Source organism: Zootoca vivipara, chromosome 14 (genome assembly GCF_963506605.1).
Source record: "Zootoca vivipara chromosome 14, rZooViv1.1, whole genome shotgun sequence".
Lineage (NCBI taxonomy): Eukaryota > Metazoa > Chordata > Lepidosauria > Squamata > Lacertidae > Zootoca > Zootoca vivipara.
In genome coordinates, this window is record NC_083289.1 from 5,035,131 (window position 1) to 5,053,271 (window position 18,141).

The following is an 18,141-nucleotide window of genomic DNA, read 5'->3' on the forward strand; positions in this document are numbered from 1 at the left end:
AAGAGACTAATGGAAGTTGGAGTCTAATAGTATTTGGAAGGCCACATGTTCCCAACTTTTGATGGGAAATATATCTCCACAGTGGAGCATCTGTTTCCTCTTCAAGGTCTGTTAATGTGCAACTGTGCCAGCTTTATGTTATGGAGAAACCATGCATCTACAGGTATATGAAACAAGTCATATCACTTACATCAAATATCACACACACTTAAATCAAATTACACTCTCTCTCTCTCTCTCTCTCTCTCTCTCTCTCTCTCTAATGTTAAAGTCACACCAGGAAGATTTCAGCAAAATCACAGTCCAATTAACCTCCACAGTTAATTCCTTCCAAATTGGAGGGTGGTTTTTCTGACCAGTTGGGTGATGCTCAACCTGCTTTGGACTGGGTTGCCCTCCTCCTGTGGGGACAGGATTGCAGTGTGGGGGTGCTCTTAGATCTAGCACTATGGCTCAGATAGCCTTGGTGGTAAAGAGTGCCTTTTATCAGTTTAACTGATCTATCAACTATGACCCTATCTGGACAAATAAAGCCTTGTGGAATGTTATCCATGCTCTAGTAGTTGTACTATTGGATTAGGTAAAGGTAAAGGGGCCCCTGACCATCAGGTCCAGTCGTGTCCGACTCTGGGGTTGCGGTGCTCATCTCGCTCTATAGGCCGAGGGAGCCAGCGTTTGTCCGCAGACAGCTTCCGGGTCATGTGGTCAGCATGACAAAGCTGCTTCTGGCAAACCAGAGCAGCACACGGAAACGCCGTTTACCTTCCCGCCGGAGCGGTCCCTATTATCTACTTGCACTTTGATGTGCTTTCGAACTGCTAGGTGGGCAGGAGCTGGGACCGAGCAACGGGAGCTCACCCCGTTGCAGGGATTCGAACCGCCGACCTTCTGATCAGCAAGCCCTAGACTGTGGTTTAACCCACAACGCCACCTGGGTCCCTGTACTATTGGATTACAGCAATGCATTACACTTGGGGCTGTACTTGAAAACTCTGTGGATACTACAATTGGTCCAGAACGGTGGTCAGGTTATTAAGGAAGATAGATAAATAAATATAATCACATTTTTGTCATGTTCGATGGCTTCCAATCCATTTTCAGGTCCAATTTAAAGGGTTACTTTTTATCTTAAAAACCCTAAATGTAGCAATCTTCGCTTCTGACCCATCCCCTTGTCAAAGTGAGCAAACACTGCTCTTCAGTCACCTTGAGCTGCAACCTTCTTTAGGTAAGGGGATGAAGGAAGCTCTACCTCTTACAGCACATTAGTGACATTTGCTGGGGGGGGGGGGACCTTCCCCAGTTCTACACATCCACAACAGCTGGCTCACTGCCCAAGATCCCTACTGACTTTATCCTTGAAAACCTTATCATATGGAAACATTTTCTCATTAGATGTATTGTCAACTCACAGCCCACAGGACAAACTACTGTTGGCATTTACATAATTGATATCCTAAGATCAAGAGTTAATCTTGAGTTAAATGGGGGGCAGGGGCAGAATGTTCATACCTTGATATCTTTAAATGTGTTAGTTGTATATCCATTTTGTCAATCACTGGAGGATTAGAAGACTCTTCTCCAGGAACCAGGCTAAATTCATTCTCAACTCTGATTAAGCCAAGATCTGCTACCAATATATTGGGAGAGATGGATGACTGAGGAATTACTATAACTGGAGCTTTGAGATTGATGTCCATTGAAAGTCGGAAGCTCTTTTTAGCAAAATCCTTCACACTCAAAGCAGCCATTTCAGCAGCTTGAACTGTGGCAGCACTCAGGGCATCTTTTGCAGTTTGGAAGTGATTTAGGAAGTTCTGTGAAAAGGTATAATTATGCAGCACAATAGCTAGTTTATAATGCTAACAGCAACTGAATAAACAAAGATAAGAATAGACACATCAACTCAGGCTGTGGAAAGCACAACCAATAGGGTGTTGCAAATAGAACTGTGGTGAAAATTGTTGAAAGTAATAACCTGTTCCCTATTTTCTCTTTTTATGGCCAAGGATTGTGACTTGAATCAAAACAGCTACCGGTAGTCTGAATTCAGACTCCAGATCTTGTCACAGTCATGACATTAGCATCATCACTGTTATCCAATGGAAAAAGCAGGACTAGGGACAACTATCAAGCCGGGATACAAAAGAATGGTGCAAATTCTGCACACTTGGGAATTCGGTTTGGAAGTGTCTTTAAAAAATACTTTAAAATTAAAATGCAATAATGAAAAATAAGTTCATCTCTTACCAGTAGTGACATGAAGAATTTATGCAGATAAACGATCTGAATGCAGCCCACCTTCAGTGACATTTTACCATCTACCTTGGACATATCTGTATAGGCTTCTTCTTCTGTAGCATCTGGATAAAGTGACATTGCAAACCGAAAGACTTCATCTCCCACTATTGAGACAGTCTGCAAAGATAATATTCATTCAGCACAATCATGTTCTGGTAGATTTCTATAGGAACATTTTACATCTTTCTCAGTGTTTATTTTTCAAGATCCCCCCCCCCAAATCCAATTAGCACAACAGCTACACCTTTTTAAAACATGCATTTATCCCCTATGGAATTTCAAGGAACATTATGAAAGATAAATAGCAAGTCCCTAAATCTGTGGGTATAATAAGGACTCTGATCAAGCCAAATTTATTAATTTCCTCTGCACTTGCTGCATTCAAACTGTGTTCACAACAGATACAATAATAATCACTACATTATTCATAATGTACATCACACATGGATTTTTGAATGAAAGCAATCATAGGCATATTACAACTATTTGATACCATTTATACCTTTTCTGTGTTTAACCAGAGTAAGAATCAAGCACCAGTTTTAAAAATTAGCATATTGTAGAGGACATATTCCTAGTTTAAGCAAGGTAAAGGTAAAGGGACCCCTGACCATTAGGTCCAGTCGTGACCGACTCTGAGGTTGCAGCGCTCATCTCGCTTTATTGGCCGAGGGAGCCGGCGTGCAGCTTCCAGGTCATGTGGCCAGCATGAGAAAGCCGCTTCTGTCGAACCAGAGCAGCACATGGAAATGCCATTTACCTTCCCACTGTAGCTGTACCTATTTATCTACTTGCACTTTGAGGTGCTTTCAAACTGCTAGGTTAACAGGAGCTGGGACCGAGCAACGGGAGCTCACCCCGCCGCGGGGATTCGAACCACCGACCTTCTGATCGGTAAGCCCTAGGCTCTGTGGTTTAACCCACAGCGCATAGTTTTCTGTCACTAAAGTTCACATTTAAAAGCAAACTGTGCTGCTCTTCAGTTTGTCAGAGATTGGAGAAACAAAACTCCCATCATCTTCTGTTTCTTCCATGCTCAATGCTTTGCTTTCTCACCACCCAGCAAAACAAGTATTCCATACTGCCTCAAAATGCATACCCTTCTGACTGTTTCGGCCCTCATTCCATTTACCAGCACAGTTTCTAAAACTTGGCAAGACCAAGTCTGAAAATCTGTTCCTATCAATTTTCTTGAACCTTCCTGTGAAGTACACATGGCTCCCAGCTTCACAACCTCACTTCTCATATTCACCTTTTTATGAACTGTATTAGGATCAACGTTTGTTATTATGAAGTCACGAAGCCTGGCAAACACTTCTGTCTGTTTCGTCATTGTAAAAATGGAGGCCTCCATACCTGGCAGAAAAAACAAACAAAGGAAAATGTTCAAAATAGTAGTGTGATAAAAGAGGATTTCTTAAAGAGTGGTTAGCTATTCATATCAGTTTTATGGAATAACTAAATCCTATGGCAGTGATGAAGCTATAGCGGTGTGGATCTGCTCAGAGGCTGGATAGGAAGTTGATGGAAGCCACTCTGCACTTGCTACAGAAGACCATGATCTAAATACATCAGAGAAAGAGAATCCATAGCTTGCTTCCATGCTATGGGCACAAGAACATAGTAAGAGCTCTGATGGACCTGGCCAATGGCCCATCTAGTCCAGCATCTTGTTCTCACAGTGGCCTATCAGATGCCTGTAGGAAACCTTCCAATTGGACCTGAGCACAACAGCACTCCTGCCCCCTCCCTGTGGCTTCCAGCAACTGGTATTCAGAAGCATATATATATTGAACTCAACAGGTTAAAAAAAATGCTATTAAGCAAACCGTTAGTTGCCCTACATTTAATTAAGGATATATTTCTATGATTCACAAACATCTTCATATGCTCAAAATGGATAATATTTTACAAAAAATGAATAAAATGTCTATGCAATTTCAAATTACAGAAATTCATGTACCTTGTATTCGGATATCAGCAATGTCACCTTTCTGATCACAGACTAAAATGTTGAAGGCCCTCAATTTGGCAGTTAGCTTCAGGTCAAACCCATCATCATGGGTCACAAGAGTAGAAACTGCGCCACAGAAAGACACATTAAACAACAACTATTAAACAACAGTTTTCCAGTTCAGATGTAAATGAGAAACTGGTTTTAAGGAATGCCTCCCTGCATATGAACTGACCTGGACTGTGCAATCATCATCTGAAGCCCCTCTTCATGTATCCCTTCCATGAGAGGTCTGGAGGGTGGGAATACAAGAATGGGCCTTTTCTGCAGTGGGTCTTCATTTGTGAAATGCTCTCCCTATGGAGGCTTGACTGGCACCATCATTATTTATCTATCACCATAACTATCTGTGTCCTTTTAGAAGTGGATGGGGTGTTTTTAATGCATTTCTTTTCCCCTTTGGTTGTAATGCATTAATAGGGGTTTTTGCATTAAGGTGTTAGTTATATATGAACTAGCTGAACCAGTGTTGACTAAAGCATTGTTGTTGGCACTACACATCAGGGAACACAGAGGATTCCCAAAGGATGTGCCAAGGGGCAATACCTCGTTTTGCAATAACAGTTTTGGGCTCCTCTGAAAGCAGCTTTCGATCAGTTCTCTTATCAGCAGGTGTAAGTTCACTTGTGGCATATGTGAAAAAATTCATGATTGACAGCAAGGCTTCGGTGTGTAGCAACAAGTCCAATGAAGAAAAGGAGACCTAAGAAAGAAAAGATATGTCACAGACGATCACTGGCATCTTGCCTAAGAGCAAGGCCTTGGATGTCTGATTTTTTTAATAAAAAAAAACACCCTGCTCTTTAGCTTATGTATATGGTAATCAATTGAACTCATGCCATTTTAATTTGTAAATTGTGATTATGTTGTCATTGTTAAGAATAGAAGACCAAAAGCCCCCCTAGCCCAGCATCCTGTTTTCTCAGTGGCCAAACAGGTGCCCATGGGAAACCCACAAGCGACATATGAGCCCAGGAGCACTCTCAAGCAAGTGGTATTCAGAGGCATAGGACCTCCAACGCTGGAGGTAACAGACCCTCCGTGTCTTGATAGCCTTATTGCCTGTGAATCTGTCCATTCCCCTTTCAAGGCTGTCCAAGTTGGCAGCCATCACTACATCATGTGGTAGCAAAATCATATTGTTTAAGACACATTGTATATTGCCCTGGGATAAACATAAACTGTGGTATATGGATATCATGAATAAAATTTAACTTCGTTTGCATTCATTTCTCACACAAGCTTGTGAAGAGCATGTCGATCCAATAAACTTGATTCCAAAACCCTTTGACTAAGTTAACAATTGTTACAAAAAATACACCAAAACACACCATACTACCCGTGTTTCTCCAAAAATAAGACACCGTCTTAAATTTATTTTTCCTCAAAAAAAAAAAAACCACTATGGCTTATTTTCAGGGGATGGCTTATTTTTTTCCTCCTCCTGCTGCCGTGGCTGGCATTGCTGCTGCGCCTATCACTATGTCTTATTTTCGGGGTATGGCTTATATTCCTTGAATGCTTAAAAATCTTGCTACGGCTTATTTTATGGCTACGTCTCATTTTCGGAGAAACAGGGTATATAGCAGCTCACTTGCCAACACATTTCAGTACTTACATTTAGTGCTTGCTTTGTACTTTTGTAAATTGTTTCAAAATGTGCTCCATCTGCATCAGCCTAAGAAAAGAATTGAAGCTTCAGATCATTATATAAAAGGAAGCAACATCCAGAAGTTTCCTCTGGCCTAACATCTCCATGTGCCTGCCCTAAAGCAGCCTGAATGGACAGAGCGTAAAGCCCCACCCTGTCCCAAAAGTGTCACTCAGATGACTGAGCTGTGTATCACAACTTCCTAGACCACAGGGCAAGAAGGGTTAAGGAAGGAAGAGTTTCTTTCATCTCAGATGAGGGCAATTAATTGCCTTCAGGGAAAATCAGATCCTTGCATCTTCATCACCTAAAGTCATTTCCCACTCTCTGCCATCCCTCAATCTCCCCTACCCCTCACCTGTCACTCATACACAAATTACACCTTACTGAAAGAGACCAGACCAGCACTGACCAACCAGATGATCAGCTAAGGGACTTAGCCAAGTACTACAATGTTCAATTAAGGTAACCATAACATTTAATTCCCAGTTATTTCACTTTGCTGTTCCACATCACTGAGCATAAAAAGCCTTAGTTTCATTTCTTCAACACTGACTCATAAGATCCCACAATGATCTTTAGTTAAACAAAAAGATTAAACCTTTATATATTTCATTTTTAAAAGATGCTCGCCGGATTCATCTGAAGAACTAATGATGTTCAGTGGATCTCCTTTGGAATCTGTGGGTAAAGTAAGAAGCACGTTTACAGAGCTCTGATTCATTTCATTCATTTTGCACAGTAAAGTAATCAATGCAGTAAATGCAGTAATGTTTCAATGATACAATGCTTCTTGAAGAAATTATGTATAGCAGCAGAGGGGAACCCCTAGGCAGTTCTGGCGAAGCCAAGCCCACCTGCCCTACAACGGACATCATTTCTGACAGCAGTGGTAGGGCAAGCAAATATTAGGCTGGGCCAAAAAGGGGGTTGTGCCTGCAAAGCCCCAACAATCAGTTGAATGTCAGGGCTTGCATAGCACCATGAATGGCTCTTTGCAAGCCCCTCTGATGCCTCAACTATCTGCTGAACATTGGGGCTTGCACTTTGCATGCCCTGACAATCAGCTGGTCATGAGTGTAGGTGATAGGCAAGTCGGTAGACCTGTGAGTGGCCTTGCCCACCTGTCAAACTTGGCTCACATGGGGTGGGTGAGATAGGGATCTGGTCTGCCAGCTGGAATTTAAGCAACTTAGAACAAGACAAAGGGTGAGAAAAGAGGCTTATTAAGTGACATGAGCTACTTTTCTACAAGCAAATGTAAAAGTGCTTGTTTACAGCATTAGAGATTCACTTCTTGGAAGAAATTCTTTCAGCAACTATCGAATTTTCATCATAGGAACTCATTCCTTTTCCTCCTTCTTATATCCAGAAAGCTGCTTTGGAAATGTGTGTGTGTGTGTGAGAGAGAGAGAGAGAGAGAGAGGGAGAGAGAGAGAGAGAGAGAGAGACTCCTCCTTAAATTATTAGTAGCAAGTACCAGGCTCAGTCCTTAAATTAAATTTGTAACATTGAACAGGATATACTGCAAATGAGAGGGAAAACTGGCCACGTTAGGAAAATCTGAAAAAATAAAATAAAATGTGGAAGTTCTATGAGAAACCTCCACCCACCAACTACAATCTTACAAGTGTAAGAACTACACTATTTATACATTTTCTATTTTTCATCACAGGTTTTCTCAAAAACACACATAATAAACACTCAATTACAATAAACAAAAAGTTGAGTAAAGCTTATGGCACAGAGGCAGCCACAAAGGTCCTGAAAAACTACCTTTAACATTCAAAAGCAGAGGGTTAGACTAGATGACCCTTGGGATGCCTTCCAGCTCTACAGGTCTATGATTCAATGTAAATCATAGATGGACAAGAATCAGACATTACAGAACACAAACTGAAAATTTAGGAAAACAATCTGCAAAATTAATATTGTCACATGAAGAACTGTTTGCACCACCTGAATTATGTTATTTTGTCAAATTCTAAGTTAACCTTGACTTACCAGTGAATTCAAGGCACTTCATGTGGATTTTTTTAAGATATGCTGTAGCAGTCATGACATGTGTTTTAATTCTGCTTTCAGTTCCAAGCTGCAACACTGTTAATATGTGCAAAGGGCAGCTTTCCTTGTCTATCTGTTTCATTAATGTTACTACAACCTAAAAGAAAAATACAGGACATTTCAAAAATTACAACAGAATGCATTTAAAGATTCAAAAGTCAACCATATATAGTTGAAATCAACACCACTTACCTGGTTTCTGCCAACTCCCAAGTGAAAAGAACCAATCATAATTTTCAGCATTTACTATAGATACCATGACTTTTGAACTCATTGGGCTATGTTTCATTGAAACTTTGTGTGAGGGACAGGGGATATCGCGAAGTCCCTCCCCTCCTGAGTTCAAGCCCGTCCCCGAGCAAAGGGGAAAGCAGGGAGAGTTCCGATTCCAGTGGGGAAGCAGGAAGTCGTGTCCGAGGCTCAGGCAAGGTAGAGGAGCCAGGGTCCCAGGTGGGACAGGAAGGGGCAAGTAAGGGGGGAAGACCCATCCCCCCAACTCCAGAATTACGCAGGAAGAGGAGGGGCAAGAGGATGGGTCTGCCAAAGCTTTTGTGTTGGAGAAAGACGCGCCAAAAGCCATTAGGAGGTTCTGAAACCGACTGACAACATCGCTCCGTGTAAATAGCAATGACTTGAGCACTGTAAATACGCAGCACCAATAAAAGAATAAAATGCAGAGCTGCGTAGCGTCGTTACTCTGAAGTAGTCCACTCCGGCCACTGTGACAGCAACCTCCTAATCATTTTTGGGCTACTTTGGAGTTGCCGGGATGAGCGTGTCAGAGGCGGAGAAGTGGCGGCAGATCGCTGAGCAAGCCCAGCTAGAACTGCAACAGCTGTCGCTGCAGGCGCAGGGAGAATTGAAGGCAGCTAAAGAGGAGACTAAGAAGGTCCAGGACGACCGGCTACAACTTGCGGAACAGGTGAGAGAGCTCCAGGAAAAAGAGCAGCATTTAAGGGCGGTGGCGGTAGACCTCCAAAACAAGCTGGATGCAGAGAAAAACAAGGCGGGAGGGGCACCCCAAGTCCAAGTGCTGCCAGGAAGGAGAGCCGGGACCCTAGTAAGCAAGTTCAATGGAGACCCGAAGGAGTTTCAGGGCTTTGAGACTGAGATTGTGTATGCTCTTGAGCTGCACCACGATGAGTTCCCTGATGATGAGCACAGAGTAGCGTTTATTGTGGAGCACCTTACAGGGGCGGCCAGGGAGTGGCTAAGACCGTTAATTGCAACAAGGAATCCTTGCATGAAGAATGTCAAACTATTTCTAGAAGGTTTGAAAACGATGTATTCGTCCGATAGTCATATGGACCAGACTAAGGAGGAACTTCATAATTTACGCCAAGGAAATATGACAGTTCGCGCGTATTGGGCGAAATTCACCATGCTGGTGCACAGATTGGGGTGGGATCTGGAGTCTGCCCCACTGCAAGCGGCGTTTTACTTGGGGTTGCATGAGGAGGTGAAGGATGAGCTCTCGAGAGGTCCAAAGCCCAGTAATATGGATCAACTGAGCAAAGCGGCTCTGGCGGTGGGGGTGAGGCAGGAATCCAGATGGAGCGACAAGCAAGCAACGCGCGCAAAGCGGGCTTGGTTCCCACGGTCGCAGGAGAAGCCACTCCCTCAACAACCCTTTCAAGCCACGCCTGGGGCCAGTCAGGACCAGGAACCCATGCAGATTGATAGCGCGCGCGCGCGGGCTTTTCAAACCCCAGCGGCGCCAAGACGCAAGGAGGGAAGGGGTGGGAATTGCTTTCTCGGCAACTCCCCCCAGCATCTCGTCAGAGACTGCCCACATCGCAGGGAGTGGCAAGGAAAGGCGGGAACGGTTGTGCCCTCCCCCACTGACGCAGCACCACAGCAGGGAAACGGGAAAGCCTGGCTGCAGGAGACAAGGGGCGGCAGCCAGGCACAGTCAGCAGACAACAGCCCCAGCCCACCCACCCGCACAGAGAGGAGCAGAGCCAGCCCACCCCTCCCAGAGCAGGAGTGGTTCTAGAAGTGACGCTCACGCTCCCTAATGGCTATCCCCTGACAGTCCTCGCCTTAATTGACAGTGGGGCGTCAGCGAACTTCTTCTCGAGGAACTTTGCAGAAGAGCACCAGATCCAGCTTCTGCAGCTGGATTTTCCTCTGCACGTGGCAACCATTGACGGCAGGGAGCTGCTGGGAGGGGCCATCACTCATCAAACCCCCCCCATGAGAATGACGGTTGGAAGGCACTCAGAGACACTGGCATTCAACGTCACCACCATCTCAGACCCCCCAATCGTTTTGGGCATGAGCTGGCTGGCGCGCCACGACCCCTCCATAAGTTGGCATCAGAGATGCATCACTTTTGGATCGGACTTTTGCCTGGAACATTGCATGCAGCACCAACCAGGGGAGGGGCCTCCGATAGCCACGGTGGCCACCATGCACGTCAAAGGGGGTGAGGCGATACCCAAACCATACTGGGACCTGCAGGAGGTCTTCAGTGAAGCGGAGTCCGACCACCTGCCCCCACACAGGCCTTTTGACTGCCAGATCAACCTGGTGCCTGGGGCAACTATACCCCCAGCCAAGCTGTACGCCATGTCAGACCAGGAACTGGAGGATCTGCGCGCTTTTATCGACAAGAACCTCAAGCGGGGGTTCATCAGAGAAAGCAAGGCAGCAGGGGGCAGCCCGGTCTTCTGGGTGGACAAGAAAGACACGCAACAGCGCCGTCTTGTGGTGGATTTTAGACGGCTGAATTCGGTGACAGAGCCAGTGGCTTTCCCCATGCCCAGGGTGGATGATCTCCTGACAGCGGCACGCAGGGGCAAGATTTTCACCAAGCTAGACCTGAGGGGGGCGTACAACTTGATCAGGATCCGGGAAGGCGATGAGTGGAAAACCACGATGTTCACGCCTCTGGGCTCTTTTGAATATCTGGTGATGCCCTTCGGGTTGCAAGGGGGCTCAGCATGCTTCCAGGCCTTCATGCACCACGTCCTGGGGTCCCTACTCTTCAGGAAATGCTTGGTCTTTCTGGATGACATCCTTATTTACTCCAACGACCCAGTGCAGCACGTGAAGGACGTCAGGGAGGTGTTGCAGCGCCTGAAGGAGAACCACCTGTATGTGAAGCTGGAGAAGTGCAAGTTTCACACCAAGGAGGTGGACTTCCTGGGCTACAAGCTGTCAGACAAGGGGCTGGCAATGGACAAGGACAAGGTGCAGACCATCCTGGACTGGCACAGCCCCAGGACGCGCAAAGATGCCCAACGCCTACTAGGCTTTGCCAACTTCTACAGGAAGTTCATCAAGAACTTCTCTCGAGTTACGGCTCCCATCACTGACTGCCTGAGAGGCAAGCAGAAGTTCAGGTGGACACCAGAGGCGCAAGCAGCGTTCGAAAGCCTCAAGAGGGTGTTCGCCTCAGACCAGAACCTGTTCCACGTGGTTCAGGACGCGCCCCTACGCATTGAAACAGATGCTTCTGATAAGGCTGTGGGCGCCATTTTGTTGCAACTGGACGCCAACAGAGAGTGGAGACCCTGTGCCTTCTTCTCCAGGAAGTTGACCCAGCCCGAGCGAAACTACACAGTTCGTATCTGAAGAAGTGTGCATGCACACGAAAGCTCATACCAAAATAAAAACTTAGTTGGTCTTTAAGGTGCTACTGAAGGAATTTTTTTATTTTACACAGTTTTTGATCGGGAACTTCTTGCGATCCACGCGGCGTTCCAGCACTGGAGACACTTCCTGGTGGGCGCCAAGCACCCCATCCAGGTGTGCACAGACCACAAGAACCTGGAGTTCTGGAGAACTGCCAGGGTGCTCAACCAGCGGCAGATACGGTGGGCGGAGTTCTTCTCGAACTTCAACTTCTCCATACACTACATCCCAGGAGAGCAGAATGTCAGGGCGGATGCCCTCTCCCGCAAGCCAGAGTACATGGAGGAGGAGGCGCCACCAGCCCCGAGGCACATTTTCCCCCCGTCGGCATGGTCCTGCGGAGCAGCAGTGGTGAGCGAGGCAGAACTCACAGCACTGACGGCAGCGGATGAATTTGCCAACCGCATCTTCAGAGAACTGAGAGGGGGGAGGGAGCAGGCAAAAGACTTTGCAGAACGCAGAGGGCTGCTTTTCTACAAGGGTGCGCTGTACCTACCCACCACCCAGCTTCGACGTACGGTCCTCAAGCAGATGCACGACAACCCTACAGCGGGGCATTTTGGAAGGGACAAGACCACTCACCTAGTCATGAGACACTTCTGGTGGCCAGGGGTGAGGGAAGATGTTCGAGACTATGTAAGGGGCTGTACCACCTGCCAGCGGGCGAAGGTGGTCAGAGCAGCGCCACCAGGGTTGCTGGAGCCCTTAGCCACACCACACAGGCCGTGGGAAGTGGTGTCCATGGACTTCATCACAGATCTGCCTTCGTCCAGGGGTAAGACTGCAGTGTTGGTGGTGGTGGACCTCATGTCCAAAATGTGTCACTTTATACCGTGTGCCAGGGCAGTCTCGGCAGAAGAGACAGCCAAACTGTTTGTTGATCACGTTTTCAGACTGCATGGATTACCTTTAAGGGTTATTTCGGATCGTGGCCGCCAATTTGTTTCCAGGTTCTGGCGGCGGCTCATGAACCTCCTGCAGGTGGAGGTCAGCTTGTCGACGGCTAGACACCCGCAGACCAACGGACAAGCGGAGAGGGTCAACGCCATTCTGCAGCAGTACCTGAGATGCTACGTCAGCCAGCGGCAAACGGACTGGGTGGATCGCTTGCCACTAGCAGAATTTGCCTACAACAATGCAGTGCACGTCTCCACAGGGGTGTCGCCCTTTAAGGCCAATTACGGGCGCGACCTCAGATCTTTCCCAGAGAGGGAGAGGGAGGAGGAGGAGGAGGGCCCACAGGCTGAGGATTGGGCAGAGGAACTGGAGACGGTGCACCAGCAGCTCAGAGAACACTTGGAGAGGGCCAAGGAAGCGTACAAAAAGGGGGCAGATCGCCACAGGCGACAAGGGGAGGTCATCAGGGTGGGGGACAAGGTGTGGTTGTCCTCGGAGGGCCTTCCCACCAGAGGGAGGTGCAAAAAGCTGGCACCCAAATGGCTGGGCCCCTTCACGGTCACGCAACAGGTCAACCCGGTGGCATACAGGCTGGCACTGCCAGAGGACATGAGGGTGCATCCAGTGTTTCATAGATCGCTGCTGTCGCCGTACAGGGAAAGCAGCAGGCTCCGAGACAGCGAACAAACCCCCGAGGGAGGGGGGGAGAGGGAAAGCAGGGAGCAACTCAATGAGGCCACGGCCATCCTGGATTCAAGGTGGGGGGTGGGGGGCCTGGAGTACCTCATGGCATGGGAGGATGCTCCACCATCCCAGAATGAATGGGTTCCCGCCACTCAGATACAGGAGGAATTCTTGGTGGAAGAATTTCACACCCTCTTTCCCCACAGACCCAAGCCCTGGCACATGGAAAGGGAGGGGGAGGAGGAGGAGGCACGGGAGAACAGCTCACCATGGCGCTGGGAAGCGGAGTTTGAGGAACCAGAGGATGAGGTATGGGTGTCGCCGAGATCCACCCAGTCAGAGGAAGGAGCAGATTGGCAAAACATTTTTACCCCCACCAGCTCTGACGCCACGGACTTTTTGGGATTCCCGTCCTCCCAGGCGGAAGGGGGGGGCTCGCAGGACTGGGGGGAGGTGTTCACACCAACGGGCTCGGAGAGCACCGAGTTTTTAGGCTTCCAGTCGTCACCGACACATGGGGGGGGCCTGGGGAGGGGTGAAGGAGAGCTTGGGAGGGGGGTGGATGTGAGGGACAGGGGATATCGCGAAGTCCCTCCCCTCCTGAGTTCAAGCCCGTCCCCGAGCAAAGGGGAAAGCAGGGAGAGTTCCGATTCCAGTGGGGAAGCAGGAAGTCGTGTCCGAGGCTCAGGCAAGGTAGAGGAGCCAGGGTCCCAGGTGGGACAGGAAGGGGCAAGTAAGGGGGGAAGACCCATCCCCCCAACTCCAGAATTACGCAGGAAGAGGAGGGGCAAGAGGATGGGTCTGCCAAAGCTTTTGTGTTGGAGAAAGACGCGCCAAAAGCCATTAGGAGGTTCTGAAACCGACTGACAACATCGCTCCGTGTAAATAGCAATGACTTGAGCACTGTAAATACGCAGCACCAATAAAAGAATAAAATGCAGAGCTGCGTAGCGTCGTTACTCTGAAGTAGTCCACTCCGGCCACTGTGACACTTTGGTTTGAGAACTAGCCATGATCAAAACTTATTTTGTTTTCAGTAACCATTGGTTAATCAAACCAAGTTTCCCTGAGTTCAGACAAACAAGGAACTGTGGCTTGTTTAAAAGCAAAAACATTAAAGCTTTTCCTTGGAGAGGGGACATGCTAGCAGCATGAGAAGCCACGACTCATCACAGCTCATTCATGCAATGGGAAGCCAGGCCTTAGTCTGTACCAGAAAATGAGAGAGGTGGCATATCTGACACTGCTAACAACACAGATTTGTGGGCCTATCTTACAGGCTTTTATGTGTCAAGTAATTGTCTCTAGCACAGAAAAATAAAACAAACTTCAACATTTAGGCTTAAAGAGACAAACAAGCTGTCATACCTCTTTGATTTCAAAGTTTAGCAGCATATTGGTAATATCCTCCTGCAGGAATTCTTTTGATGTGCCCAGTAAGTTATCTTCTAACATCATTTCTTTCTCAGCTACCAGTGATTTTGACTTTTGTTTTCCATTTCCTGCTGATACTAAAGACAGGTTAGTTCCTCACTGTTCGATATAATCCATTTTAATATAGTTTTCTTAAGGGACATCAACTACTTTCTGCATTAATTTTCAGGGCTGCTTTGATTACACAGCTCCCAAAAATAATAACTAAGCAGGAAGCAGTTTTCAACTACCAAGGGAAAGGAAAAACAACCAAAAATTCCTGCTCAATAGCTTAGGCAGTCCTTATTTCTCATTTATTTCTTTGGCACTGAATAAATAAATCAGGCTCAAGCCCACACCTAAGAAGAAAATTACTTCCAGTCCTCTTTTCATGATATTTTATTCAAGAGACAAGGGTATGTCTGGTGAACCTGAGAAATGCTTCTTCTCCTATGATCCTAACTTTTAAAACTAATCCAAGCCTCAGCAATAAGAAGCATCCCAAAGGAACATCTACAAAGGAATGAGAAAACATATACACAGTTTACAATGAAGACTGACTTACCTTCAGTTTTTGCTATTGGCTTTGTGGTTTGATCTGCTTCAGCAAGGTTCTCTGTCACTACTTTAAGCAGAACATTCAAATCTTCTTGACTTAGAATGATCTAAACAGTGGCATATGAAGTCAAATTATCTGTCTCCGAATTTGAGAGCTTCTATCAAATGTTCAACGGCTGGTAAATGCCAGGGATCGTTCTTATATTGATCAATTACAGCCAGATACTTGCTGCCTATTACCCATCATATTGTGGGTAATAGGCAGCAAGTATCTGACAAGCCAAAGAGACCTGCAGTATTGGATTCATTCTTGCATCCACAGCAGTTTAATCATGGGGTTCCAATTCCTCAGCACAACCTGCTTTCCAGTAATGCTTCAAAGCAAAAGTCACCAGAGCTATAATGCTTTCTTTCTTGCCCCCACTCTAACCATAACCTGATTAGTTACCTTTTTTGAGTGGCTAACTAAAAACTTCCAATTATGATCTCTACATAAAAGTTTTCTTATGCTCTTCTTATTGTCTGTTGTATAATAAAATCCATTTAAAAAGTACCTATATCACCAATTCAATATTTTCCTGCTCTCCAGTTCTCTCTCCACACAACTCTCTCTTCAACTAGAGTTGAAACTCTGGGACCGGCTGGAGGCAGCACAGAATAGTGGCTGCTGCAGCTGTACTACCATGCATGTCAACTGCTAAGCAGGGAGGCTGAGCAACTCTCTCCTGCCATTTCCTGGTTTGACTATTCATTCATTCATTCATTCATTCATTCATTCATTTCCTAGCAGTGAGCATATACACAGTTATGTGTGAGTTGATCACACATAACTGGGGAGACACCTGTAACAAAACTGATTTTTAAAAATGTGGTGGTAGTACCGTACTTGGCTAAGAAAAGCAGGAGAAAGATCACATAATTGAAGTCTTGCCACATTTTAAATGTTTTTTGGCATGTTTCTCTGCATCATTGCGTTAGTCTTAATGTTCTCTGAAGATATCTGTCATAATAAAAAGAACTATGCAAGCATGCCTTTGAAAACAAAAATTAACTTACATTCATTGCATCTAGATGCCCTTTGATTTCCACCATTGGTATTTTGTGATACCATTCTCCAGCCAGGTTGCGATTCACAGAAAGGTTCAGATTAATAGGATGTAGAATTTGGATGTCAGGTTGAGAGAAACCTGGTTGCAGGATTGTCCTAAGTAACAACAAACAACATGACTGTTTTGGAATAACATGACGGAACAGCCCCAAACAACATTCTGACTATCCTGATTCAACAGCACGTGGAGAAGAAAAGTTTAATTCACCTTGACAACTTAAGTTGCGTCAATAATACATCCATTTTATCCATGACTGGGGGGAGTGAACAGTCCTCAGCCAGCACCAAATTGAATTTGTTTTGTATCTTGATCAATCCCAGGTCTACCACTATAGCATTAGATGAAACTGAAGACTGAGGGATGAGTATAACTGGAGCTTTTAGATGAATATCCATGGAAAGACGAAAGCTCCTCTGAGCCAAACCCCTCACACTTGTGGCAGCCTTCTCTGCAGCCTGTGCCGTAGCAGCACTCAAGGCTTCTTTGGCAATTTGGAAGTTGTTCAGAAAATTCTGCAAGAGGAAAAAAGCAGTGGTGATTGCTTCAGTGGCACTTTCATTTTATTGAATATCCCTTGTATTAATACATCATAAACTTTTCCCTATAACAGTTGCAGCTGTTCAAGAAAGATTTCAGATTCTCAGATCCAGATCTTTACTTAACATGTAGGTCCATCCTTCGTCATAAAAGATGGCATAGCAATGACTTTAGCAAGACAAGATCATGACAAAGCAGGAGCAGTAACTGATGGCAAAGCAACAAATTAATCCAAATCAAAGTCTGACTTCCTTTCGTGCCCAGCAAGAGGCAACTAGTCTGGTAAAATGGAACTAAGAGCTTCAAATCTATAAGAAGTTTATATAATTTCATATGGAACCTTTGCTTCTCTAGGGGACTGAATCAGGCTGAATTCATTGAATATGAGAGCCTATTTTATTTAGAAGAGGAAAGAAAACCTAAATGAATTCCCCAAAGTAGATTTCCAAAACACCCTCATACAATTACCAAATTGTATCATCTTGCATGGTAATGTAAAGGCTTCCTATTAATTCTATACGTGGCATTATAATGCAAATTCACTTGATTGTTGGTCTTACCATGAGTGACATGAGGAATTTATGTAGGTATATAATCTGAATGCAGCCCACTTTGAGAGACATTATCCCATCCACTTTGGACATATCTCTGTAGGCTTCTCCCTCAGTAGCTTCTGGATACAATGCCAAATTGAAACTGAAGACTTCATCACCAACTATAGAAACAGCCTAAAACGGGAAGGGAGGGGGGGCGAGCAGAAAGTACATATAGTTTTCAGTTTCTAGATCAGTGTAAACACACAGAGATATTTGAGCAGTTCAGATTACAGTGGAACCTCGGTTTACAAACACCTCGGTTTACGAATTTTCGGTTTACGAACGCCGCGGACCCATCTGGAACGGATTAATTCACTTTTCATTACTTTCAATGGGAAAAGTTCGCTTCAGTTTATGAACGCTTCAGTTTATGAACAGACTTCCGGAACCAATTACACCCATGCTTCGGGTTAAGTACGCTTCAGGTTGAGTACTCCACGGACCGTCTGGAAAAGATTAATCCACTTTCCATTACTTTCAATGGGAAAGTTCGCTTCAGTTTATGAACGCTTCAGTTTATGAACAGACTTCCGGAACCAATTACACCCATGCTTCGGGTTAAGTACGCTTCAGGTTGAGTACTCCACGGACCGTCTGGAAAAGATTAATCCACTTTCCATTACTTTCAATGGGAAAGTTCGCTTCAGTTTATGAACGCTTCAGTTTATGAACAGACTT

At 45.7% G+C, this 18,141-nt stretch overlaps 1 protein-coding gene across 2 annotated transcripts in view; it reads right to left on the reverse strand.

Moving 5' to 3' along the window:
- VPS13C (vacuolar protein sorting 13 homolog C) overlaps positions 1 to 18,141 on the reverse strand; it is a 116,043-nt gene that overhangs the window by 47,355 nt on the left and 50,547 nt on the right. Inside the window, exons 32-44 of one of the 2 annotated variants that reach the window (XM_060282438.1) lie at positions 17,428 to 17,595; positions 16,538 to 16,842; positions 16,278 to 16,425; positions 15,229 to 15,328; positions 14,619 to 14,752; positions 7,971 to 8,127; positions 6,568 to 6,647; positions 5,934 to 5,993; positions 4,862 to 5,018; positions 4,265 to 4,381; positions 3,554 to 3,657; positions 2,251 to 2,418; positions 1,513 to 1,817 (exon numbers count right to left, since the gene is read on the reverse strand). In XM_060282438.1, coding sequence (XP_060138421.1) covers positions 1,513 to 1,817; positions 2,251 to 2,418; positions 3,554 to 3,657; positions 4,265 to 4,381; positions 4,862 to 5,018; positions 5,934 to 5,993; positions 6,568 to 6,647; positions 7,971 to 8,127; positions 14,619 to 14,752; positions 15,229 to 15,328; positions 16,278 to 16,425; positions 16,538 to 16,842; positions 17,428 to 17,595 — 2,003 coding nt within the window. Of the gene's footprint in view, positions 1 to 1,512; positions 1,818 to 2,250; positions 2,419 to 3,553; positions 3,658 to 4,264; positions 4,382 to 4,861; positions 5,019 to 5,933; positions 5,994 to 6,567; positions 6,648 to 7,970; positions 8,128 to 14,618; positions 14,762 to 15,228; positions 15,329 to 16,277; positions 16,426 to 16,537; positions 16,843 to 17,427; positions 17,596 to 18,141 lie in introns of both variants that reach the window. The other variant, XM_060282437.1, reaches the window with a different exon arrangement.